Here is a 27000-nt window from a genome sequence, read left to right as displayed (position 1 = left end):
ATTTATAAAGCGCTGTAAATTTACACAGCGCTGTACATACAATCTTTTAATTAGGTGGTTCCCTGCCCTCAGGCTTACAATCTAAAAAGACACGGCACAAAAGGAGAAGGGAGTGGTGGAGGGGAAGGGGATGAGGTCCAGCAGTTCTTCTCTACCTCCGAGGCCTGGACCAAGGCAGATGGACTGGAGGGAGGGCTTGGCTTCTTACTTACCTACAGGAGATAGAATTCAAAGACACAACCATATTAGTCTGGAAAGTCAGTATGCAAAGGGGTCTTGTGGCACCTTTGAGATTAACTAGAAAAAAAGTTGGTAGCATGCGCGTTCGTAGACTTGAGCGGCTGTTCTCTTGCACTGAGTAGGCTCAAGTCTATGAAAGCTCATGCTACTAGCTTTTTCAGCTAGTCTCAAAAATGCTATAAGATCCCTCTACATACAGATTACCTACAAGAGGACACACAACACAGACACTGGTACAAAGCTTTGCCACAAACCCAGATGCCAATTTTGGCCGCATGTCTGTTCAGGAATTGTCTTCATAGCACCTAATGACATCACCCACAATATTAGAGGGACTTTCATTTGTTTATGTTCCAATGTGGTTTATGCCATAATATGTCAGCAATGCCCTTCAGCACTCTACATTGGGCAAACAAGCTGGTCCTTGCACCAAGGAATAAATGGACATAAAACAGACATGGGTAGGGATACACAAAAACCAATTGCAGAACACCTCAGTTGTCCTGGGCTTTCCATCTTGGACCTCAGAATAGCGGTCCTTGAACAAAAGAACTACAAAGGAAGATTGAAAAGAGAAATGGCAGAATTGGAATGTATCCACATACTCAAGTCCATCAGCAGTGGGTTGAACAGAGATAATGGTTTTCTGTTACACTACACACATTTCACCACTATCTAACCCTTCATCCTCATGAGGAACTTGACCAGTTCGTCACATCTCCTCAGGTTCCATACTACATTCCAGTACTTGTTCATATGGTTAGCTTTAGGCAACATCTTTCCTCCTCCCTTTGTTTCCCAATGACCATTCTTAAAACTTCATCTCCATACCCACAAGGTTTTGAATTTCAGTTGGCATTCTCACACAAATCAATTTATATAGGTCTGTCTCTGGTCTGTCAACTCTCAACCCTATGCATCTGAGAAAGTAGTCTTAAGTCTACAAAAGGTCATGCTACCAGCTTCTTTCTTTCAGTTAGTCTCCCTTTTGCATACTGATTTTCCAGACTAACATGACCATGTCTTTCAGTTACTTTTCTAGTTTATTTTCGGGCATCCGAGTTTGCAAACAAACTCATCTTTACAGTACTGTTGTCTGTTTTGTATCTGTTTTCATGAAGCTGATTAGGTAAACATATATGGAGGTTAGGCTGATGATGTAAAAAAAACATATTTGTAAGAAGAACTGAGAATGTGGCACAGTTCATGTCTCACAGATTTCTTGTGCTTAGTTCTTATCCATGGAATTCTGGAGACTGATGAATAGAAGTAACTCATGAACTGGAATCCTAAAGATCCTGTAGAGTAATTAATTGTAATTAGAACCAACTACAATATCACAAAATAGGTGGTTGTGTTTTTTTTTAAAGAAAGATTTTAATTTCTCCAGACCTGTATTAAGAATGTGGCAATGGAGACAAAATCTTGGACATGATGACAATGGCTTGAGATTTGCAGTTTAAACTGTCTCAAAGTGGAGTGCAGGAGGTGTTTGGCAGATGTAATTTAGTATCTGCTAAGTGCAAAACAGATTTCTGGGTGTATCAGATGGAATGATGTAACAATGCAAACTGTATCTAAACAAAAACACTAGCAGTTATTAAATTCTGTCTATAAGTGTATAAGTCCTTTGTGAAGTAGAGGCGTAAGGAGATATCTGATAGCATTTGTATTAATGAAACAAAAGATTAATTTTAGAGGATGTGTTAAATAGATATGCTAAATAGAAGTCAGATAGGGTGGTAATGTTTAGTAGTTGGGATGATGTAATACTGCTCTTCTCCAATTTCTAACCACCCAAAGTTATATCCCATTTTCATTAGATAGAAGATAATGGCCTGAATCCTCTTTCTATTTCCAAGTAGAGTAGAGTGATTAATGAAATTTACCTGTAGGTTGGCTCACCTTCCAACAACTAATTCATTGGGGTCAGCTGTAGTTAGGATTCATTAGTATGATTCAGGACAATATTTTGCATTTTAAAAATCTGTCCTATAAACAGGTAACCTACTATTTTCAAAACATACATTAGTTGTGGTTAGCTGTAAGAAAACAGTAAAAAGCTGGTAGAATAATACTGTGTCCTGGAATAAGTATATCACTGAGAGAGACAAGTGTGAGGTCTTCAGATGAGACTATTTTGCTTTCTGATTATAAAGCATACATGCCATACACACACACACACACCATAGATCTATCATCCAGAAAATGTTCTCCCAGTACAACGTGCTGCAGGCTTTGCTTCATAATCTATCAAGAGGAGAATACCACCCATATATTTACGACTTGGAGCCAGAGCATTGTAGAAGTATGGCTACTACATGTACAGTTTTTAATTCTTCCATTTTCTTCATTGTTCTCTCAGGCTCCTCTGATACAATCTGTGATCTCTTGGGGGCCAAGGGCAAAGACATCTTATATATAGGTGACCATATCTTTGGAGACATTCTGAAGTCCAAAAAACGCCAGGGTTGGAGGACCTTCCTAGTGATTCCAGAGCTGGCACAGGAGCTTCATGTCTGGACAGACAAAAGCTGTAAGAAATTATTTGTGTCATCCCAAGCCACCCAACTCAAATGTAGGGCAGTTGAAACAGGGTTTCCTTGGTTTCTTAAAGACCATTTGCATTGTTTATGTGCTACACTACATACTTGATCTTAGCCAAAAGGCCGAGAAGCGATTGCATTGTTTATGTGAGTCAACAGGATGGAAAGGGCACAGGTCTCCAAATAGTTTTGTGATGGTAATGCCTTTGTCTTTTGTAGCTTACTCCCTTCAAATATAAATTGGCATTTGTTATGCACTGGGGTGGGACTGTTAAGTCTCTCCCAATTATGTCACCACTGTTGCTGACATTTATTTATTTATTTAAAACACACACACCTTCTTTTTGTTAATATACTTACCAATGATAAATAATAATGGTTTATTACCATATATACTCGCCTATGAGTTGAAAAATTTATGCCCAAAAATTGACCCCAAAATCCCAGGTTGACTTATTTATGGGTCAGTATGGTAATGTGATAGCAGCTCTTTCAGATTTCCCGATGTGCTGGAGAGAGCAGCTTCTTTCTCTCTTGAGCCAAGCAGAAAAAGTCCTGGGTGCTTGATTGCTGTTCAACAAACAGAGTCCCTTTCCCACCTGTGCCCCCGATGTCTGGGGAGTGAGTGAAGGCTGAAATGAAGGCTGAAACGATGAAGCAGAAAGCCTCAATTAAAGTCTCTCTTGCTGTGTGCACACATACACACACTGAGGGAGCCTCCAAGTTTTACCCTCGACGTATTCATGGGTCATGGCAAAATCCATAATTTTGGTCCCAAAACCTGCCCTCAGCTTATACATGAAGTCAGCTTATAGTTGGGTATATACGGTATTATTTTATAATAAAAAGAGAGGCTATTTCTACTGAAGAATGTAAAGTCATGGGCAGGGAAATAGGAATGTGAAGCTGTAAACAGCCTGAAAACAGGTATCTGAAAATTTTGGGACATTTCTACCAGAAGGACATAGAAACATTTACAAAAGCATTGTTGCTCTTTTTCAATATATAAAGTAGATAATGTTGTTCTCTGTCCTGTGACTGCTCCCATTTACAAACTAGAAATGAGGGCATAAAGCTGTAATATTTTCCCACTTGGGCTGTATTAGATTAAGATTATGAAATTGTGCCATAGACCAGCAAGAACAAGACAGCATCTGCTGGTCAGGAGTACTTGTTTCAGATGAAATATCCTTTTATTTCTTCTTCCTATCTTTTAGGCCTTTTTGAAGAACTTCAGAGTTTAGACATCTTCTTGGCTGAGCTATATAAGTAAGTAACAGATTCTGCTGCACAGTGAATAGTCCAGATAACTGCCTCTTACCACTGTTGTTGAAGCTGTTCCTTTTTAACCAAGTAGCTACACCCTGTTACTGGCTCCAAATTAACACATAATATAGGAATATAGAGCAGAAGAGCATGTTTGTTTCTATATTGCTATTGCTCTAAAAAGACAGCCTTCAAAAATGGCATTTCCTCTCCAAATCCATGCCCCACATAGGTCTTCAGTGTCCTCGACTGTAATTAATTTTTCTACTTCAACAGGCACTTGGACAGTAGCAGCAATGAGAGGCCTGACATCAGTTCCATCCAGAGGCGTATTAAGGTAATAGTGAACATAAAGTGCTTTTACTTCAAAGTTCCCTTTGGTTTTCATTTTACTCCCTTAGTGGACTATTTTCCCCTAGCAATTCAGCAAAATCTTAGGCCTGTTACAGACTGCCAAAATAAAGCTGCTTCGGGTCTCTTTGGAGATACGCTATTTAAATGATGCATGGGTCCTAAGAGTCCGGAGGTCGCGCCAAAGCAACACTCCATTCCTAAGCACTGGAGTGCAGCTTTGGTGCAGCTTCCGGATTCTTAGGGTGCATGCATCATTTAAATAGCATACCCCCAAAGAGACCCGAAGCAGCTTTTTTTTGGCAGTCTGTTTCAGGTATTAGATTGGGTTGCTTGAATTATTCCCTCCCTTCCTATCAGTACTACATAAAAATTTGGAATGCTGATTGGCAGCAAAAGTGCTGGGGTTATTCCACCTCCTTATGCAACATTCTTGGAGAAGGACAGTATATTGGGCAAATTTTGAAAGATCCCACAGTTTGCCTTGCCTGTACAGCTCATAGTTGGACCAAGCTGACAACTTTAAATCTTTAACCGTAATTGATTACACATACAAACAAAAAGAGTATAAAACTGATCTCCCTCTCTGTTAATCTCTTCAGGGGTTTTATGCCATAAATGCACTGGGTCCTCTCCCTCCTTGTGGTAAGGACAGATTCTAGTTTCTCCATTTACAGCCTTGCTAAGCAGTAATTGGGGACAATTAAAATTAATTTAGAAATTTTCTGATGAAAGGGATTAACAGAATTAAACTTATCTTTTGATTTAAGTGATTAATTTAGAATTTCGGTATTACTTAATCCCAGAAGTAAGTGTCTGCAAAACTATTTTTTGCACTTTTAAAGTCCCTCAGGGTTGAGCAATTACAGTATTTAGGTCACAGGAATTAAACTATTGCAAGTGCAGATGTTTGTAAAAATTTTTTAAAAAAATTGTCATTCATGATTAGAGCATAATAGAAATCTCCAAGCTAAAAGACTTTAAAACAACAAGTAGTAAAGGCAGCTGTGGGGAGGGAGGTCCTTCTTTGCATCCAAGTGGTCTTCCTGTGTTCTCTCTACACCAGATACTCTGTCTCATTTGTCTCAGGAAATTGAATTTTGAAGTTCTAACCCTGGAACCTTTGCTGGGAATCAATAAACTGGAGAAATGAGAAAAGATTTTAGAGATGTAGATGGAGAAAGTGGAAAGTGTTTGGTTTTTTGGTGGGATTGATGAAAAATGGGGATTTTCAAATATTCAGGCAGCTATTCCCTTCTTTCTCAAATTCAGAACAGGCGGTGGGGGAGTAAAATTGCAGGTGGCATTTTTCATCTCCATTATGTAAAGATTTTACTGTAGGCTTTTAACTTGAATACAGTTTAACATAAACCTAAGAGTTAATTCATAAACCTAAGAGTTAATTCCCACCCCTTCTCATGTAAATTCAATTAAATCAAGGTTTTTTATTAACTAAATTCAGTAAACCTTTTTCCTGTTTTGTACTAAATAACACAAAACCAGGATGCATACTAGCTTTCTATTAGAGGATATGGTAGATTGTGGAAGATTCCATTCCACCTTAGACGATCTACTTCAGTTTGGCTTTTTTATCTGTTTACCTCTTTTGAATCTGTCTCTGATTCAAAAATTGTATGTGTACATGTTGTGCTCCACCATTTGCAGTGACTTCTTTTCAAGTATGTAGAACTGTCCCTCCAGTAGAGTAAGTGGGGGAATCCCATGTATCCGTTTATTATGTTTCCCATTCCCAGAAGGCATTGTTTGCTTGTGGCAAATGATTAGTTTCTTGGTTCTAACATGCTTTCTGATTTCAGAAAGTGACTCATGACATGGATATGTGCTATGGAATGATGGGAAGCCTGTTCCGAAGTGGTTCCCGACAGACTCTCTTTGCTAGTCAAGTGATGCGTTATGCAGACCTCTATGCAGCTTCTTTTATCAACCTCCTGTATTATCCCTTCAGCTACCTCTTCAGAGCTGCCCATGTACTGGTGAGTTCAAACCAGTGGACCTGATTTTGTAGATCAGTCTGTGTATGTACTTTCTGAACCTTCAGTCACAAGGTGAAGAATGCCCCAGTCAGAACAAGTATATATTCTTATGCAATTGAAAGAATAAAGAAACTTTAAAATGCAAAGATATGGTGGCTGACATGATCTTTGCATGTTATGAAATGTCAGAAAGCATATCAGTGACTACATAATGGAAGCAGCAGCCCCCTTTCCTCAAGTGGCTCCCTTTTTAAATGCTGACAACAGAGAGCCTTAATAAGGTGCAAAAGGCTTTACCTGGTCCTCCCTTTGAATGTTGTGCATTAAACAAAATTCAAAGGAGATTTGTGCATTACAGCAGACTTTAGAGATTCTTGTTTAATTCTGTTTTTGGAATTGGGGAGACATCTGTTGCTTGGTCACAAATATAGTAACAACTTAGATTTGTGTCTTGATTTTTGTGGACAGTTTTCACTGGCACTTTGGTGAGTGTCTTTTCTCCTCCCGGAAAGAGAGTAGATAGCAGAAAATCAGGGGAGAAGGTGTAGGAGGCTGCCGAAGGGAAGCAAAAGCCTGGTAATTTTATACTATGTATTATTTTCTTACAGTTGACAGTTTTAAGAACTATTTTTGAGCTACCCAGAGAGCTTTAGCTATTCAGTAATACAGAATGGAATAAAGTAAAGTGTTTTCAGTTTTGGTTTATGAAAGCCTATTAGTTCCATATGAATATTTGCAAAAACAGTGTTTATGCACTGTACTTGATGAGACAATTTGAACTATGAAATTGTCACCAAACCTAACTTGTATACTCAAGATCTGTGTGACACACTCCACTCCATGCATATTCAGAAGTAGATCCTGCTGTGGTCTCTGTAGGACTTGTACCTTAGTACTTCTGTTTATTATTGCAGGCTTGATGTTAATATCCTTCAAACTTTGGCAGATTCAAACACTATCGATTTCAAATACAAATTTTTGGAATTCATTTAACCTTAGGGTCTGGATGAGACTGTGATTTTGTAGTAAAGTGCATACTATAAGTATGGTATAACAGTGCAATTCCCATTTCATTGATAGAAGAGCTGTTTTATTTTTAAGAGAGTGGGGCCAGTGGTGAACAGTCAAGAGAGGAAAAGAATATGTTTAGAGGGAGGTCATTGATATTCTGCTGTCTGAGGATTCACAAAGGAATGAAAATGGCCTTTGCCCATCATAGGTGTTTCCAGGCAAAGTTTTTATCGTGTCATTGTCCTGCCTCATTTATTGTATTTTATGAGAAAGCCAGACATCATCATCCTTCGTTTGTAACCCTTCTTTGTTTCTCCACTTTTCTGTCTTTTTAATACTGTGGAAAATCTGTTAAAAAGATGTGGTAGGTCCACAGTGCCTTTTAATAGAGGAGTGCTCCATCTGGGAATATTTGTAGATTTTGACTTATTGAGTGTTTTGGGGAGCCACGTGGATTATATTAAAATCCATATGAGCAGTAATACCTGTTGAAGTTGTTATTTTGTAAACACTCTCAGCAGTTGGCCTGTTAGTACTCAGTGGAAACTATCCTGCTAAGGAACAAAGTCTTTTACGAGAGAAGACCTCTTTTGTTTGCAACTTCTTAAGATGATGTTGTCCTCTACAGAAAATGATAAATTTTCCCAGTTTGGTGTTTTGTAAGCAAGTAGCAGAGTTGTTCTGATTCTTCAACGTTTTCAGTGGTTTTTAATGTTTCCTCTTTTGGGATTTATTTCATGTTTTACTTTGGCTTGTTTTAATACTCTCTAGTTTTCAATGATAATGTTATTCACAGGAGCAGACAGAGGAGTAATCCACAGACTAATTTTAATTATTGTGAACCTCTTTGGGGTCTTTTTTTAGGGCTGAAAGGCAGCATGTCCATGTTTTTGTACAGTGGTAAAACTCTGTGCAATACATTAATATAAAAATCAGACATGTGTGTATTAACATCTGTGCATATTGCAGAGCACTGATGAAAGAATATTTTGTTTCCATGCAGATGCCGCATGAGTCAACGGTAGAACACACTCACGTGGATATTAATGAGACTGAGTCACCCATGGCCACCCGCAACCGCAATTCTGGGGACTTGAAAGATTCTGACAAACGACACCAGCTGACCCGATCTGTTAGTGAGATTAAACCACCCAACCTCTTCCCTCAAACTCCCCAAGAGATCACACATTGCCATGATGAGGATGATGATGAAGAGGAGGAGGAGGAGGAGGAATAGAAATTGTAACTCCTCCTCTCATAAAGTGTGGCTGTAGCAGTAATTGGCAAGAACAGATTCCCACTTCAGAGTCCTAGGGCATGGGGTGGGAGGGACAACAAAATTAACACTAATCAGAAGCCCTTTGTTCTTAGCAAGCTTATTCTTTGCAGACCTATTCCAAATGTAAAGGATTTTGCACTGGATGAGGTAAGACAAGATACAGATGCCTAACTGCATTGCTCCTCCTGTGGCAATGGGAGGAGGGGGCTACTTGTGTGTTCTTTATTCCTCTCACTGGTGCATTTTATTAAAACTGCCTCCCAGGGATGTTTGGAATTAGTGCAGTAAGACTGCCCTTAGGTCCTGCAGAGATTACAGTGGTCCAGTATCATTCATTAGATCTAATACCTTTTGACTTCTTTAGGGACAAAGATGTATTTCAGTACTCAATACTGTATGCATGGAAATGACAGTTAACTGCCAGGGCTGAATCCATCCCTTTAAAGCACAAGTTTGCTTTCTGCAAAGGTTTAATTCTCTAATTCTAATGGAATTTGGCTTCTACTCACTTTCTGTATTTGATGGTTTGAGAGAAGCTAATTCCAAAGCTTTTAATATCTATATCCTTGGCATGTGGTGCATGTGTTCTAGGATCTTCTTATCAGCCTTATGCTGTGTGCTTGTTTTTGCCCTGAACTTCTTTTCACTAACAAGTGATTCCTTAACTGATTACTTTTCTGCTGTACTTAATGAGGAAAGTAGGGAAAAGGGGGTTATTTAGATGTATTTGTATGGCTTTGAAAGAGACAGGCATGAGTACATCCCACACAGAAGAAAAACTACAGATTCTGGAAGGGAAGATTTCAGATCTGTGGCACATTTCCTAGCCTTATTGTCAGTAACACTTTAAACTCTGTGTAAGGGCAACCTGTTAAAATTCTGTGATTTAGCTGGCAGTCACTCTGGTCTCTGAAACCAAGTTCCATTAGATAGGAGTTCATGGTCCTGGAGCCATGCCAGAGAGGGAAAGAGAAACAAATGCAGCCTTCAGCAGGATGTCCTTACAAGGCCACTCTGTTTTACCTCCATTCCAAGAATGAGAATAATTGAAGGTCTGCTCCATATTATCTGTAAATGGCTCTGTGGGCCTGGGCCGTTACCCTGTTCATACAATTATGTTAAAGCACACTTTCCTCTGAATTATCTTTTAATGCAAGGCGGGTCAACTTTCTTCTTCATGTAGACCAGCCATATACATACTGTTTCCAGGGGTATATAGCACATCCCTTACCATACTGTGCCATTTGAATATAGACCAGAAGCCCTATTTTAAAGTATTAGAATTTTTATTTTGAATCATGTAATTGTAATTAATCTTACTCCATTATTAAAATAGATTGAACTGCACACCAGCAGGATGAAGCCGGTGCTGTTCTAAGGGATCTGGAAATAAAAATTATGAGGTTTCATACTAAGCAGCTCTGAAGTATATGAAAAAGGGTTGAGAAGTGGATACATCAGTGTTATATTACTTGCTGAACAAGATGGCATATGAACAAGGTGAAAGGTTGTATTGTAAATAAAACATTCTTTAAAACTTGTTCCAAGGAACATGTTATGACAGGGACAAATGTATTCACAAAATGGAGAGGTACTGTGGTAAATTGTAGTTTGCTGTCTTACAGTTTGGCTGAAGTACTGGTTGAGTACGTGGTCTTTAACCATGGAGCTGGGTTACTGTATATAGCAGAAAGAGCTATATAATACCACTATAAGGATTACTGTTGGAAGGTGCTGTCTGATCAAGCAGCAGTGAGTCTTCTCAGGTTTCCAGCAGCCCAGTTTCACCAAGTGAAAGTGTGAAGGCTGACAGAAGAAACAATAACAAAGCAATGTTGAAAAGGGGAAAAGAGCTCAAGAGCATGTCTGTTAGCATCACTCTGTGTCTATATGCACTCTGTGTATATGTGCCTTCAAGTTGCCTTTTGACTTATGGCAACCCCATGCATTCATATGGCTTTCTTAGGCAAAGATTAATCAGAAGTGATTTTGCCAGTTCCTTCCTCTGAAATATAATCTACAGCACCTGGTGTTTCTTGACAGTCTCTCATCCAAGTGCTAACTTGGTTGGTTTCTAACATCCAATGTGATCTGGTGCTTTCAGGGTATTTAGACCCTTTAGCATCATTGTATATTTGTTGTATTTGTACCCTTGTTCTCTAAAGAAACTCAGAGAAGCATTTTGTCATGCAAGTCTTAGGTGGATTAGTATCACCCTGACATCATTTGACCTCACTCCTCCCTTCTCCATGTGGCCAAAGAGGAGTGTAGCATGTGCAGGCAGCTGCTGAGTTCCAGGCGGGACAGTGCATGCCAGCAAATGGTAGCTGCTATTCCCATTCACTGATCTGTTAGAATTGCAGCTCCAGCTACTTTCATGGGGAACCTTTGTGGACCAGAGGTTTTCTTCCTCTGACTTAAGAAAGTAGGAAATAATCTCTGGAACCCACTGGGCAAACTTGAGCGTTACATGCAGTCCATCTTACTTTCCATACAAGGTAGTTGGAGAATGGAATAAAAGGGACCCATGCTTCATGGATGAAAGATGGGACGTAAAAGTACTTCGATATCCAGCAGAGCTGTCAGACTAAGGGCTAGAACAGACCGACAGCTTCAGCCGGCTCTAAACTGGCTTGGGAGCATGGCATTTGAAGTCGCCCTGGTGATTACATGCCGGGCAGCTTCGGGGTGACTTGGGGGCATGGCATCAGACGCCACGCACCCTAGAGCTGGCAAAAAGCCAGCTCTAGAAGCAAAGGGGCGGCTTTTTTCCACCCCAAATAGGAGTGGGTTTTTTCCACTTCTTATTTGGGGCGGAAGCTGGCTGGATTGAGACCGCAGTGCGGTTGCCACAGCCCCAATCCAGCCTTAAATGGGGTGGCTCCAAGCTGCCCCATGGGGGCCATCTGTTTCACCCCAAGTCACACTTTCATTCCCAGTTTTGTTGTGCTCCTTGGGGGAATTCAGGCAGTACAAACTAGCACTTGGGTTTTAACCAGGTAAACACTTAACCTTTGAAATCATGTGATGATACTTAGGTATCCTCGTTGACTCTCCTTTCTAACTGTCCTTACTAATTTCTAAGAAATATAGTTACACTGCTCCCAGACACTCCTTCTGGCAGCTTACAAGATCAGTTGGGTCTAGAATACCAACCGGTTGCAACTCTGTTCCTGTTCTGACTCAAGTAAGTCTGTCCTCTGCATACAGGGAGAAGAAAAACTTCCATGCCAAAATGCAGTGTCCAACCAAGTATGCTTCTATTGCAGTCATTATTGCTTTTCAGGATATTCTATTTAGAAAAACGGATTTTGCCTGCTGGGAAGTAGCAAAGCCCCATAAAATGCTCAGTGGATTGAAGATTGACCATTTTTTCTTCTTCCTTCTGAAGCTTTCTTCCTTTGCCTTTGATATTCAGAGAGAAGTGAGAGGTATGTTGTGAGCCTACCATATACTGGGGAGGAAATGCATTTCCATATGCCAGTTATAAAAGCTTTCTTGTTCTCACAAATGAAAGTAACCAAGTCTTCCTGCTTCTGTATACTTTGACTTGCTGTAATGCTCTCATCATACAGAAACTACCATTGAGGGTAGTGATCTCCTGGTTATCTCCCTGCTTTCCCTCGGCCAGAGTCCATAGGATACAAAATCTGGACTGGCAAAGACAAACTATGAAGAGGTACTCACTGTATAATTGAAGGGGGGGGGAGCATTAAGATACATGTACATGTAAAGATTTTTTTTCTAGTTGGCCTTCACTTGTCTATACTCAACAAATCTGTGGTGTTGCTTCCCTCAAAATAAGTTACACCGTGAGTATCTCCCTTGCATAAGCTAAATTGAGACATTAGTCAATTGTAGAAACAGAGACAGGATATCTTTTGAAGAGATGCTGGCATTTCTCCCATAAGCACTTATATGTATGTCCTATTATAGAATACCTAAAGTCAAGAGAAGACACGCAGGTTTTGATCTGATGCTTGCGTGAGGGCAGGAGGAAAGCACTTGGGTTGTTGGTTCAAGAATTTAATACATAGCTATCAGATTTATTAAAAAAACAAACAACAAATGGCACTTTTAATATTATATGGAAACAAGACAAGCAGGAAGGGAACACAAAAAGCTGCCATGAATAGGATAAAAAGAAATGGGGGGGGGGGGTAGTGATGGGATCCATAGAGTACTTATTAAAACATACAATTCTAAAGTTTCCCTTCCACATTAGAAGAAATGTAACCAGTGTGTACTCTGACTCTTAACTGGAACCTGTCAGCTTTTTTCCTGCTCTCTAGAAATGGAAACTAAAGGAACATTGACAGATCTGCCAGTAGCTGTAAGTGGGCTACCAAAATACTCTCAAAAGCCATCAGAAACACAAGTCTTTCTCTATTCTTTACGCTACTAATAATTAAACATTTTCCAAGTTGCCCTTTGTAAATAAAATGAAGCTTGCAGTGAAAAAAAAATCATGAACAGGAAAACAACAGGGAAAAATCATTTATCTAATAGAAATACACTTTTTCAATAAAATCGCAAAAATATACAGATAAATCAGGTTCAAAATAAATAGAAGTTGAAAATCTGTAATACCACTAAGTAATTCACCGGGTTATTAGTCATTTATGAAACATATACATTTCATTTGTGCTTTTTAAGACTTTATACAAACATAGTCAATGTGGAATACTGTCAGCAGAATGTTACAATTCTGGAAGAAATGGAATAATTTACAATATGATACAATTTAGCAACAATCCCACATGATGGGAAAGTACAGAGGTTTTGGGATGCAGTGGTATATGGAAACAAATTGCAGTCTTAAAAAGCAATGCCATGATAAGTACTGTACTGGTAATCTATGCAGCATGAGGATTTTGAAAGCAAAAGGATGAACTGCATAGGAATGATTGTTTTTATATGGGACTAATAATATATGATGACATAACACAGAATGCTGTGACTTCTAGATGGAAAATAATTTACACACTGCCCCTGAGAAGAAATTGTTTTAGAAAATTAGGAGCTTTGGTTTTGGAATGATATACTCCCATATTTTGTGAAATCCTAAAAGGCATTTTCTTGCTACTGTACTTTAAGGAATTATGGTATCTGCTTGGGTTTGGCTCCAGGGCTCCCCGTGGATACCAAAATCCACAGAAACCCAAGTCCCATTAAATTCAGTGGCATAGTATAACTGTGATCCTTATATAAAAATGCAAAATCAGGGTTTTTTTTTTTTTTTTTTTTTTTTTTTTTTTTTTTGAATTTATATATTTTTGGAATATTTTCAAACCATGGATAATTGAATCTGCTTTTTCCCTTCAGTTCAGTGAGGTACAGTCAGGGGACAAATACTTGATAACTGCCATATTTGATCTAACTTTTATGGAGAGTGATTTGGGGAGTATAAATACAGCATTGAGCACACTTTCATAGCAAATGAAATGTATTACATTGAAAAACAGGATAGCAGCCACAGAAATTGTACTCGCATAACAAATGGTCAGTTAAAAACGAGGCAGCAGATGTCCCTGAAGTACATCATGGATAAACAGGACCCACAGGAGTCCCTGACAACAACTACTCTTGTTCTGGAGTCTCAGCTGCACCCTCCGGGGGCCTACCTCTCACTATGGAAGGCACGAATGGAAGTAGGTGGGCCTAGATTGCAACAAGTCCTGCAACTCAGGAACAGCACAAGCAGGAACTCAAGTGCAAGATGTTTTGCAAAGAGGCTTAGAAGAACCAGAATCCTCTTGGTGACAGACACCAGTAGAACTCCTGGTTATGCTGGCATATGTCACTTTTGAAACATCTTGAAAGAAGGTATCCTGTACCTCCTATCATAATACCCTCAAGCTGGGAGCACAAAACACCTCTTCCCCCACCTGCCCCTTGTACACCGGGGGAAGAAGAAACTATTTTAGCTGGGAGCAGAATCTGTGTTCCTTCTTCCCACCACGCGCAAGGACAATTTGAAAATACCCAGTGCACCATGTAGCTGATCAGCAGCTAGGAAAGATGGGACAGTGCTTGTGAGCCATTCAGCTGGTGTTGCACACCCCAGGAGGGTGTAACCTCTACTTTGTAGACAACAGCATAGGTACTCTGGTGGATAGTTGGGTTCTGCCAACAGGCACATTCATGCCATGGTCTGACTTTTAACTGTCACAAGCTCTAAAGTAATGCTTCTCAGCCTTTGGTCATCCAGATATTTTGGACTTCCAACTCCTAGAAACTGAAGTCAACATGGCCACTAGTCAAAGAATGAAATCTAAAACTCCTGAAATACCACCCACTTTTCTAAAGGCTGCAGGGAAGAGCAAAATTTACTGTGATGAAAAGGACAGAATTTTGCCACAACCAGGTATGAGGAGAAAAAATGCTACACAGAAAATTAAAAATCTCTACGTGTGAGTCGCAGAGACCACAAAAAACAACAAAGTATTTGTTCCATCCTAGTCTTCAAGGTAACTTCATTTTTAAGGGAAAAAATAGATAAATGTTACATGTATCTATCTACCCATAACATCTTGTTTGACACTAAAAAGTTGGGCTCTATACCTGACTAATTTGGCAGTAATTCCCCTGATTAAAATGACAGCACCATGTAAATCACTGTATTACTGTGTATGTACATGTGTGTATAAGAGGAGGAGAGAGAGAAACAGGACAAGATCCAGATGAAACCTTAATTTCTCACTATCCCAATCCTGCATCTGGAAGGGAAAAGTTGAGACAGAAGGCAACAATTCAAGAGGAATCAGTGTTTCTCAGTTCCTCCAATTGTAAAAAATGAATAGCAATCCTACATTGTTTCTATATTATCAATCAGGTTCAGTTGCTGCTCATTTAATTCAAGGACCCACCAGAAGATTGCATTTCAAACCCTTTGCCAAAAGGCAACCCATTGGTATTAGCAGCACTGGCACTTCAGCTAGAGACAGGCACTTCAGTGGGGAAAATTCCAGCTGCCAGCATTGACTAGATAAAAATAGGTAAACTGGGGAAACCTGGGTGAGAAGGACTCATGTCACAATGGACCTGATTGACTTGAAAAGCAGGGGGAACTCTGCTGAAGAGGGACCGTTGTCAGGACCATTGTGAATATGCATGTAATTTACCCAGTAATTGAGTCAGACATCAAATAATAAAAAATTACATGTGGTTGGGAGTCCACTTCAGATGCATTTTGCATCAAATCATGGAGAAGGAATGAAGCAGCGAGCTTTCTTTTTTCCTTTGATATTTTAGGACCCCCAGTATAGCTGCTTATGGCTAAGGCTATATATTGGAATTGGCCCAACAATGAAGACAAACTACATCAGAAGCACCAGGGTGGGCATTACAGAGGAGGAAAAGAAGCTCAATGATGGGGAGGGGGAGGACACTGCACCAGAATCAAATTGCTCTTTACCAGTTGTTACACATCCTAGGAGGACACCATGGTTTGAAGTTTCTAAGGCCTGCTGCCGCTGCATAGAACAAGGGTGGCACTCACACATGTCGGGGGGGGGGGAGTTTTCTCCCTGGTGTGTTGGTAGACTAGAAATGGTGTCACATCATTTCTGCGTCCCATTTTCATTGGTTTGTGGCAGTTTTCGGGGGGGGGGGGGCGGGAATCAGGGCGCTCAGTCATAATTCTGTGTGCATCTGGGGTCCTTTCAGACTGATATTTTCTTACCAGAAAAAACAAACAAACCCACAATAACTACAACAGGGTTCAGTCTAATAACTTAGCTTTTGTCTGAGGTGTACAGACATAATAATAATTAAATGCACGGTAACATTGGTGTTTCAAACAACTGAACATCTACTCATCTTTGGCTTCCTTCCCCTAACAGCCATGTGGTGCATGGTGTGTGTGTGTGTGTGTGTGTGTGTGTGTGTGCCTTCCAAGTTTTCTGTCATCTTATGGCGACCCTATAAATTTAAGGGGGTTTTCTTAGGCAAGGAATACTACTATTTCCTTCCTTTGGTTAGCATCCAGTCATAGAATTGTAGAGTTGGAAGAGACCGCAAGGGCCATCCAGTCCAGCCCCTTGCCATGCAGGAAATCCAAATCAAAGCATCCCCGACAGATGGCCATCCAGCCTCTGTTTAAAGACCTCCAAGGAGGGAGACTCCACTACACTCCGAGGAAGTGTGTTCCACTGTCGAACAGCCCTTACTGCCAGGAAGTTCCTCCTAATGTTGAGGTGGAATCTCTTTTCCTGGAGCTTGCATCCATTGCTCTGGGTCCTAGTCTCTGGAGCAGCAGAAAACATGGCATCCCTTCAAGTATTTAAACAGGGCTATCATATCACCTCTTAACCTTCTTTTCTCCAGGCTAAACATCCCCAGCTCCCTAAGTCGTTCCTCATAGGGCATGGTTTCCAGACCCTTCATCATTTTGGTCACCCTCCTTTGGACACGTTCCAGTTTCTCAACATCCTTTTTAAACTGTGGTGCCCAGAACTTAAAAAGGATGTTGAGAAACTGGAGCGTGTCCAAAGGAGGGTGACCAAAATGGTGAAAGGTCTGGAAACCATGCCCTATGAAGAATGACTTAGGGAGCTGGGGATGTTTAGCCTGGAGAAAAGGTTAAGAGGTGATATGATGGTGCCTTTGAGTTTTTGAAACTACTTTAAAACTCATGTTCAGTGGTATGCCCACAATTTGCTACAAGTAACATTTTAGAGCAGCATGAAGAAAAATGATAGCAATGGTTAATGTACAAACAATGATGAACGGGATCATATGGTGGAGTCACTATATAGGTGCAATTTCAAAGGAGCTTTCAAAGTGGTCAGTCTGGTACAGTCATTCCTCAATGGTTTTCTCCCAGGCAATGAGACCAGAAGCAGCACACTTTGTTTAGAAAGATCACATGAAACCCCAAAGTTGAACAAAGCTCCTTTTTGCTATTCAGTCAGACCTACTGCCACTGTGTCTCTGAATTCCCCAGTAGTCCCTCAACTTGCATCTGTCAATCCCTGACCCAGAGGGCCAGTGTCTTTTTGTTGTTGTTGTTGCATGGCAGAGAGTTGTTATTAGGTCCCCCCTCCCAATGCTATCATGACCCTACTCAATTTTCCTGCTACTGAGCTGTTAAAATTTCAAAATCTCCCTCCAGTACTAAACCATGGGAAATCCAATGTGTGTGAGGATGAAAAAAAGAACAATACACTTTTCATGCACTTGAAAGGATCAGATGCTATTTTCACTTTTTCTAGATGTCATCCTTTAGATGTCTAGTTGCTATATCCCAACTTTCTCCAAGAATTGGGGCTCAAGTTACAAGTAAAAAGAAAAGTGGGTGAGAGAAAGAAAAAAGATACATACATTCATGAATAAAGCCACATTATGTATTGCTATACAGAAAGAGAGCTATCGTGGTGCAGTAGTTTGAGCACTGGCCTACAACTCAAGATCAGGGTTCAAATCCCCGCTGGCACATAAAAACCCACGGAGAGATCTTGAGCAAGTCATACTGTCTCAGAGGATGCCGATGGCAATGGCAAACCCCCTCTGAAGAAACTTGCCAAGGAAACTATGATAGGTTCACCTTAGGGTAGCAAAAGGTCCAAAATTACTTGAAGGCCCACCACCACAACTGTCACAATACAGTGGTGCCCCGGGTTACGAAATTAATTCGTTCCGGGGCGCCGTTCGTAACCCGAAAAGCCTTCGTAAGCCGGATCGCCATAGGCGCTAATGGGGAAAAGCCGCGTTTCGTGCGAAAAAGCCGAAAAAAGCACCAAAAATTTTTTTCGGAACCCGAATAAACATTCGGAACCCGGAACAATTATTTCCTATGGGATTTTTTCGTATCCCGGAAATTTCGTAACCTGGGTATTTCGTATCCCGGGGTACCACTGTATATAGAAAGATACTTGGACATACTTGGGCAACACTGCCACATCTTGTGCCTCCACAAGTGCATAGGAAAATTGTGAGTTGTACCAACTGAAACATTTGCACTGTAGTCTTGGACGTTACTGCCAAGATTTGTTTCTTCAAGAAAGGCATACATACTCATGTGGGACATTAGAAGTGTATGAGTGTATAATGGGTCTTTTTACACGTTGGTCATGATCTGCCTAGCCCTGAGCCCCTCCCAATTTTCTAGCTAATGCCTACATAGCCTAACGGTCGGAGCTTTTTCTACTTGGACATGTGTAGTGTGGGTAGGGATTTCCACCAAAGATTGACCAGCTCCAGAATGTTCTGAAGAGGGAACTCTGTAGGCACCAAGACTCATTTGTGTGGTTTTTCAGAGATCACTAAGGAGAGCAATGATTCTTTTCAGGTCCTACACACCTATAAGATAGGAAAACTGTACACACAAAAGCCTATGATGCCTCCTCTTGCTCATAAACGTATGTTTTCATGCTTCATGTGATATCTGTAAGAGTTACCATGAAGAACTAATTATTCTTTCCCCAAAACTTGCCAAAACACATTAAAACAAGAATGCAAGGTCTCATACTGTTCAAAGGCATTTACCATACTCTGCAAAATTTATTCAGAGTTAGGTGCTTAAAACATTATCAAAAATCTTGTTTCATAAAGAACTTTGTTTAAAAAACTGTTCAGTTCCAGAAAATAAAACAAAGGCTGAATAGCCACTACTTGCTAAAAAAATTACCGACTGCACTTAACCAGAAAGATGGGGGACTAAAAGCAGCAGGAGTCAGGAAAGGAAAGTTACCAGTTTCATTAATTAGATATTTTATCAGGACTTGAGTATTAAAGAATAGTAATAGAATAATCTGGCGGACTACTTTGCATGCTGCTTTGTGGCATCTGAGTGGAAAGGGCTCCAAGGATCCCTTTTCAGGACTTTTCACAAGTGATGTAAAGCAAACATTTTTCTTCTGTATGTGTTCTATTTTTTTTAACGTTCTGAAATAGTTGCTATAATCATTAGGTAACATGGGAAACGTATTCTGAAATTATTTGAATAATATTCCTAGGGACATTGGCTAAATTCATATTGCCTGATGTGCGTGAATTTTCTGTATTACATTTGAATGCACATATATAGATATATGTTCATTCAAGTCTAGAGCACTATGGAGCAGAGAGATCTCTCACCAGAAGGAAGAGGACAACTGCTATGAAAATGCTGACGTCAAGTGACATCAAGGAGAGAAGTTCTGTAATGCTGTCCATTATCTGAACTGAGAACATCCTCACATAACCTGGCTTTGGCTGGTGACCTCATTTAAGTATTCGGTTGCTGCACATTCTGTATCACAGAAAAACTTGAGACGAGACTTATCCAAATCCCAGGATATAGAAACCTGTCATCGACCTCCCAACTTTGTATGTTCCCTTCCAGGCCTTATTAATTGCAGTTACAGGGTAGTAAGAATTCAACACTTTAAAAGAAGACCCTACAAAAGGTACTTATGATAGATCAGGAAAATTATTTCTGCACCTTTACTTTGTAGACTTCAGTGTGTGTTATGGATAATATATTTTTAAGACAGAGAAATGCATGAAATATTGAAATAAAATAAGTTAAGAATCCCATTCGTGCTCAATTATTTTTCTCTCTTTATGATACAAAGGTGGTAAGTAACTGCAGCAGGGGCCAATTTTTGCCCCTGTGCCAGGCTTCAGCACCCCATATCGGTTGGAAATAAGCTGAAGACCACAACCTGAAGTGAGTTCTGGTTGCTATTCCTGGGATTGATGGTGGGGGAATTGGATTAGGTAGGCTTGAGAATTGTTTAAAGGTTTTCAGGAGGCCTCTAACAGAGGTGATTTCTCTTTTCTGGGTGTTCGCCCCACTCAAAAAAGTGTGTGTGTGCAAATGCATGCACATGGTCTGAGGATATCTGGAAGGCTGCAAAAAAGGTGGGAGTGGACACTTTTCTCACCCGTGTTAGACTGTGCCAGCTTATAATGGAGACATTTTCAACAGTACTTTACCACTCCCAAATGCAGCACTGTGAGACTGCTGTGGCAAGGAACACAGAACCTCCTCTGCACTTACCTTTACGTACTTCCAGGCAACCCTAAAAATGTTGTCAAAAGGAGAGATAAAGAAAAATAAAATAGAAAATTTTTAAACTTCTCCCTTAAAAAGTGAAAAGGTCCAATTTTTCCAATCATATTGACACCTGTAACAGAAACTATGATGCCTCTCCATAGGGACTTTTCTGAAATGACAGATAAGCTACCTGGGTAATGAAATAGCATCCCTTGCCATCCCTTGTTACACAAGGCTCCATGAAAAAAAGCAACTATTTGTCTCTGTAACTGTTGAGTTACAGCTACTGCTAAAAACATTATGGAATGAACTTCATGTAGAAACATACAGTAAGTGATGCGGAAAATATACTTTTTCCTAAAAGTATTTGCATGAGCAAATTCATCTCTAAACCTATGATGAATTCCTCCAACCACAGAGAAGATTGTGAGGCATTACTACAACCCAGATTCTGACAAAACATGAATAAAAAGGGGGAAATCAAGATGGCAATAGGAATCACAGTCCATAGATAATGGGGTCTAGCTTTTGTGCAGAACAGGCTCACCTCTCAAGAGATGTATAACAGTTAGCATTATTCAGTCTTCTCTGTTACAAGCAATAAGAAGAGGCACAACAATGCTGAATTTTATAATCCTGCATCATCCAGCAAGGCTGCTCAAAGGCATAATCCAGAGAGCTCTGCACCCAAATTTACAGCCTCCTAAACTATGGGCGCTAGGAAATCCTGAAGGGATTGCTAGTCTTTTTTTCAGGCCCAGGGAGCCAATTTGTGTCGCTCATTAAAAGCGGTTCCTAAAAAGAGAGAACTGAGAAGTTACAAATGCACTGTATAACAGAAGAAACCATCTTTTTCGCACCGATGTTCACAACCATCAAACACCGGCTCATTTTATCCTGAAAGACTTTTGCAAAACCTAGAAAAAATGAGGGTGGTTCAATATCCAGTGGCAGGTACCTTACAGGGAAAAAAGCCTCTAGGAGGATTCACTTTGGCTATTAGCATATTGGGGGGGGGGGGGAATTAGTGATTGGTGGGCTGCCTGACCTCTGTTTCCAAGGTAGACCCTGTTGAAGAGTTACAAATGCATAACCACCATAGTTATGTGGTTTTACACTGACTCCTGGCCCAACCCCTCATTTACCATTTATTGAAAAGCAGCCACTGTGATCAATAGAGGTCTGTTCCCCTGTTGCTCTGGAAGCTGCTAACCAAAGTTCTCAGCCCTTCCTGGGAGTGATCTCCATTGTGACAGGCAGAAGCAGGGCCCCTGTCGCAATTTCCCTTCTCATCGGAGATAACCCACACAAGGGGGTGGGTGGAAAGTTCATTTAGCTGCTTTCTGAGCAACACGGGAATGGATACCCATCAACTGCAGGAGGTACTTCCTAGTAAATAGAGACTGGGGACTTCTACAGTCCCCTACTAGGGAATACATAGGGATTATGAACACCCAAAGTTACAAATGCATAACTCTAAGGTTACATGTTTGTAACTCCCCAACAGAATCTCAACCCTGATCTTTGCTCAAATTAAAGGACAGATCAATTATTATGTTGTACCAGACTCTTAATAATAAAAATAAGTCCAGGTAATTACTCAACACAAGTGAGGCAGCAGGGATTACCACCATTACTTCCTCAGATTAAATAAAAATGCTATATGCAGTTCTTTTGGGGAAAGTATTCCCTCTGGAAAAATCAAACATTTGCCTCCATTAGGCACAGGCCAATTTCCCCCCTTACATTCCTGAACTATAAAATACAATCTTTAAAGAGGAATTTTTGCATGCAAACCCCCAGAACACCTCCTCTCACAGAGGCTGGACAGAAAGAGAACAATTCCCTCCCCAATCTCCCAACAGAGAGGTGACAGAGGTTCCTTAAGTTTCATTCAATCTTTCTTCTTTACAAAACAAATACATTCTAGTACCAATTTGCCATTTCAACAAGGGAAAAAACAAAATGACAAGGGACAGATAGGACACTGGGGCAAATTCACAACACAGTAAAGTTTAACTGGAAAGGCCCTGCGACATTTAAAACTGCATAATCTTATTTAAAAAAACACGATCTCTCTTTTAACTGGAAAAATAAACATGATTCTGCTCTGGTAGGAAGAAATTTGTTAGGTATGCCTGAAGGGTAGCTTATCCCCAGGCTTTGTGTAGGTGTTTGTGTCTTCTTTTTTGTCCTATGTTATATCTCTGAACTACCACTTTTTTTCTTGTTTCTTTCTTCTGTTCCGGGATGGGCATGAAGTCTTTGGTCTCAGAGCACTGGAAGCGCAGGGCTTAGTAAGCACATAGTAATGGTGTCCATCAGGTAGAAGGCATGAGGGAGGAAAGAAACTGGTCCTGCTGAATAGAGCGAGGGCTGGGATGTAGGGCAGATGAAGAATGAGATGCTGTGTGTCTGCTCCTAGATGGCGCCTTCACTGTGCATACTGTGGTTGGACTTGTTGTGAGTTACACAGTTCTGTTCATTCAGCAAATTCGCCATCTCATCTGGCAAACCATCATGCAGTTCTGTAAGAGTCAGTTCTATTTTAGTGGTTTCACTGTCCGAGGACTGAGGTGTTTTATCCATCCGGGATGCCATTAGAGCATTTTGGTATTGCTGTCTTGAGATCTATGCCAAGCACATGCAAACACAGAAAAGAGAGAAGATAACATTTTATTTGCTGTAATTCTCTCTAGGATAACATGTTCAGCAGCAGCCCATAAATCTCTACTCAACCCAATCTGTCCTTTGCTATCTCAAAATTACATCATGAACATCTGGAACATTTCTTATATAATGATGAACCAATTGTTTCACACAAAAACATGTATAGTCCATAGCAATTTCTAAGAATTTATAAAAACAAATCCCCCTTTAAGCCATTTTCTCAAAAAAAAAATTACCCTTACATAGTTACTTAGATCTTTGGAGTGAGCAACAATTCTCATGTATTTAAAAACAAGGTAAAGTTCTTCACTCTGAACTGAATTAGTCATATCTTAAGCGCCATGCTACACTGTAGCCTACAACCTGAAATAAGATGGGATACCGAATTTCAGAAAATCCTCAAATTGCAAACAATATACTGAATTTAGAAGCTGAAGCAAAGCAAGTAAAGACATAAGGACAGCAGTGAGATCTTCAGTCATGTTACTTTTTTAAGAAGTGTAAATGTGCACTGATTTTTCAAACTGTTTAATAGGTTTGATGTGAGATGTAATATGAACAAAAGCATTTAAAAACAACAACAATTAACCATCCTGGATATTTGACTATTTTCCATATTACCTACATGGTCCTTTGAACTCTGTAAGGCAAATATATTCATGTTATTATTAAACAGACATATTTTATGTTCTTTTGAGCAAATTTTGAACTGCTTAGTAACTAAGCATTAATTCTCAAGTGACTTCCAATAAACTAATAAGCAATTTGCACTCAACTGTAACACAAATACTTTCCTGGGCAAGATATTTATGAACATTCAACATTTTTGAGGCAGACATGATGGCAATCTATGGGCTTGTCTACATGGGTGATTTACATCAAACTCCCCCATGGGCTCACTGCGACCTGTTTACACGAGGCAGGGCCAAAATCCCAAATCAGATGTGTCTAACCAATTTTGGGCATCCTGCCCTTAACCTGCATTTAAATAATTAACCTTTTCCTGTGAGTTTTTTGCTCTCTTCGCAGCTATGGTGGTTGCTGTTGCTGTTTTCACTTGCAGTCCCTGTGAGCTGCCCAGCGCTGCCACTGTGGATGTGAGTTGCTCTGAGGTCAGAACAAGGTACCCAGGACTGATGAGTGGGCACCTCATTCTGACCTCAGCAGTGGCACCAAGTGATGAATGGGGACCATGCAAGAAAACAGCTGCCAGTCATTCACTGCAAGAGCAGAAAACCCGCAGCAAAAGAGAGCAGGTAGGGGGGAGATTGTGGGGAATGTCAGGCCAGAATACTCCAGAGGTATCCCAGAGAATTCTGACAAGTGAGGACAGACTCAATGAATACTAAAATGAATAAAAGCCTTTGTTTTCCATTTGAGGAAGAACAAAGAGGGCATAACAACCAAGCATTTATTGCAGCCAAATAGCAGATGCCTGAAAGAGGCTCAAGATATGTGCGGAATGGCTCCACTGAGCTGTAATCTCATATTTGTTCCATTAGCATGGAGAAATGAGAAATTTCTACATACACTTGTATCCCTTTGTGTAATGTTCACCAATGCTATATAGTGCTTCTACTAGCTTTAATGTGCTTGTGATAGCATGGGGAAGACAAACTACTGATGTATCCATAAAATGAGCGTATTAGTGACTTTTTCTGCACGAGGGCTACATGCCAACAATGGGTGGAGCCAGTACAAAAGGCTACCCCCCTAATCTCATGCAGAGGCAAGCATGCACAAAGGAGGCACCCACTGACAAACTGACATACAAACCAATTCCGCAGGCTAAAATCACTCCACTCACACTAAGGTGGCATGGACAATCTCATATAGCAGATTGAAATGATAAAGCAGAGTTCTTTGTCTCTCATTTACAAGCACAGGTGTGTGGGGAGAGCAGGGCTAGTGAGAGGTGAGATCTGGTTAAGTGAGAGGTGAGATCTGACTGGTGCCATTTGACCTGTGGTCTGGAAATTTTCCATCCCTGAAAGACAACTTAGTTGTGCTGCATTTAGATTGATGATGGAGGAACATATAGAAGGGAAGTTAGTTAACTCACGTAATACCTCAAAGTCATAACATTTCACACACCATTAATAATATATAGTATAATAACTTATTTAAAAGGCAGGAAGTATTGACAGCCCAGAAACTGCTGAATGGAAGAATGGAAGAAACGAACATAACATTTCCAAAAGTGTTTTGGAATGCTAATAAGGGGACTGGGAGCACCTATGAGAAAGAACTGGCAGGCAAGAGGAGGCAGGTAAAGCTTAGAATCAACAGGAACAGATGAAAGTGCCTTCTACCTCCTGATTTTGCCCCACAAAAGTTTCCATATTTTATTACCTGAGCACACATTGTTTTAGAAGCACATCTTTGTCAAAAAAAAGAAAAAAAAAAGAAAAGAAAAGAAGGGGGGGGGGGAGAAGGGTATAATCCCTCCCTGAATCATTCTCACGAGAGAAAATGAAGAGCTCCAGCAATCCAATACAACAAATTCTGGATGCCAGATTAGAGTACAGTCAGAATTACAGTCCATGCAGCATACCATACCAGACTACACCTGTCAGGTGGAAGGCCCTTCTTCTTTTCCTTACCTTGACATATTGAATGTCTGAGATTGCTCTCACTGAGTAGTCTGGAACATACACCTGAACAAATGAAGAGTTCAACTGGTTGTTGCTATTCCCTATCGTTGGTGTCACAGCATCAATGCGATCCCCTCTGCTAAGAGAATCCGAATGATTCAAGCCACAAGAGCGGGGTGGTGATTTGTTTTCAGCTGAAAAGGAGAGTAAAATCTGTTTAAGAAAGAAACTTTAAAGTACAGATCAGATCATTGAGACTAACATCAGTTCATAGGATTGCCTGCCAAGTTATTTGATAATACAGGTTGAATCCTCCTTATTTGAAATGCTTGGGACCAGAAGTATTTTGGGATTTTGTAGATTTTGGAATGCCTGTAATTGCTTTTCTTCGGGGGCGGGGGCGGTGAGAGCGGCCCCATAAAGCCGGCTCCCGGCCTCCCCCAGAAGACGCCGCCCGCCCTCCTTCACCTGGGCAGCGGCTCAGAGGACTTCTCTTGCCGCCGGAGCGGCGTTTTCTCAAGGGCCGTTAGAGAATTTGACCTCTTAGAGGGCAGGGGAGACGTACTTTTGCCGGCTTTTAGACGAAGAATGTTTACTGTGATTTCTCTTCGCCTCTATTACTGTACTGTGGGGGGAGGGGGAGGACATGGAAGCGGGGGATGTTTCGGCTGGGGAGGTAGAGGATAGTCCATCTAGTGCGAGCGGAGCTCCTATTGAGGTAGTGTGGGGCAGGGGGAGGTATGGCGGTAGGAGAACGGACTTGCGTTACAGGGGAAGGAGAGATCGATGCTTAATACCTATCTCTCCTTCCTGTCCCTCTCCTAACCAAAGTGACCTGAGGGTCACTCCAACCATACCACAAACCCTGACTCTGCTCCTGTGCAATGCCAGGTCCATTAAGAACAAGTCCCACATCATTCATTACCTAATCGAGGATAACAACTGTGACCTGGCTTGCATTACTGAGACCTGGCTCGGGCCTGGAGGGGAAGCTGTGTGGGCCCAGGCCCTACCTGCTGGGTACTCAGTGAAGGACCAGACCAGGTTAGGTGGGCGGGGGGTGTCG

At 40.7% G+C, this 27000-nt stretch overlaps 2 protein-coding genes across 9 annotated transcripts in view; one reads left to right on the top strand and one right to left on the bottom strand.

Annotated features, from left to right (window-relative positions):
- Positions 1–19859, top strand: part of LOC149318470 (cytosolic purine 5'-nucleotidase) — a 97667-nt gene extending 77808 nt beyond the window's left edge. For 6 of the 8 annotated variants that reach the window (XM_089509779.1, XM_089509783.1, XM_089509785.1 and 3 more), the window contains 6 exons: positions 2606–2776; positions 4004–4055; positions 4329–4389; positions 6221–6397; positions 8412–8540; positions 19717–19859. In XM_089509779.1, the coding sequence (XP_089365905.1) occupies positions 2606–2776; positions 4004–4055; positions 4329–4389; positions 6221–6397; positions 8412–8540; positions 19717–19851 (725 nt within the window). In that variant the 3' untranslated portion in view covers positions 19852–19859. Of the gene's footprint in view, positions 1–2605; positions 2777–4003; positions 4056–4328; positions 4390–6220; positions 6398–8411; positions 12750–19716 lie in introns of those variants that run through there. The other 2 variants (XM_089509782.1, XM_089509781.1) reach the window with 2 other exon arrangements.
- A 326-nt stretch (positions 19860–20185) lies between these two features.
- LOC149318469 (metal transporter CNNM2-like) overlaps positions 20186–27000 on the bottom strand; it is a 137805-nt gene continuing 130990 nt past the window's right edge. Inside the window, exons 9-10 of the mRNA XM_089509778.1 lie at positions 25944–26128; positions 20186–23301 (exon numbers count right to left, since the gene is read on the bottom strand). Coding sequence (XP_089365904.1) covers positions 23092–23301; positions 25944–26128 — 395 coding nt within the window. The 3' untranslated portion in view covers positions 20186–23091. The remainder of the gene's footprint in view (positions 23302–25943; positions 26129–27000) is intronic.

This window comes from Sceloporus occidentalis, unplaced genomic scaffold, assembly GCF_023333645.1.
Source record: "Sceloporus occidentalis isolate IW3139 unplaced genomic scaffold, rSceOcc1.0.p SCAF_2, whole genome shotgun sequence".
NCBI lineage: Eukaryota > Metazoa > Chordata > Lepidosauria > Squamata > Phrynosomatidae > Sceloporus > Sceloporus occidentalis.
Note: the sequence above shows the minus strand (reverse complement) of the source record. Positions and strands in the feature narration are given on the sequence as shown.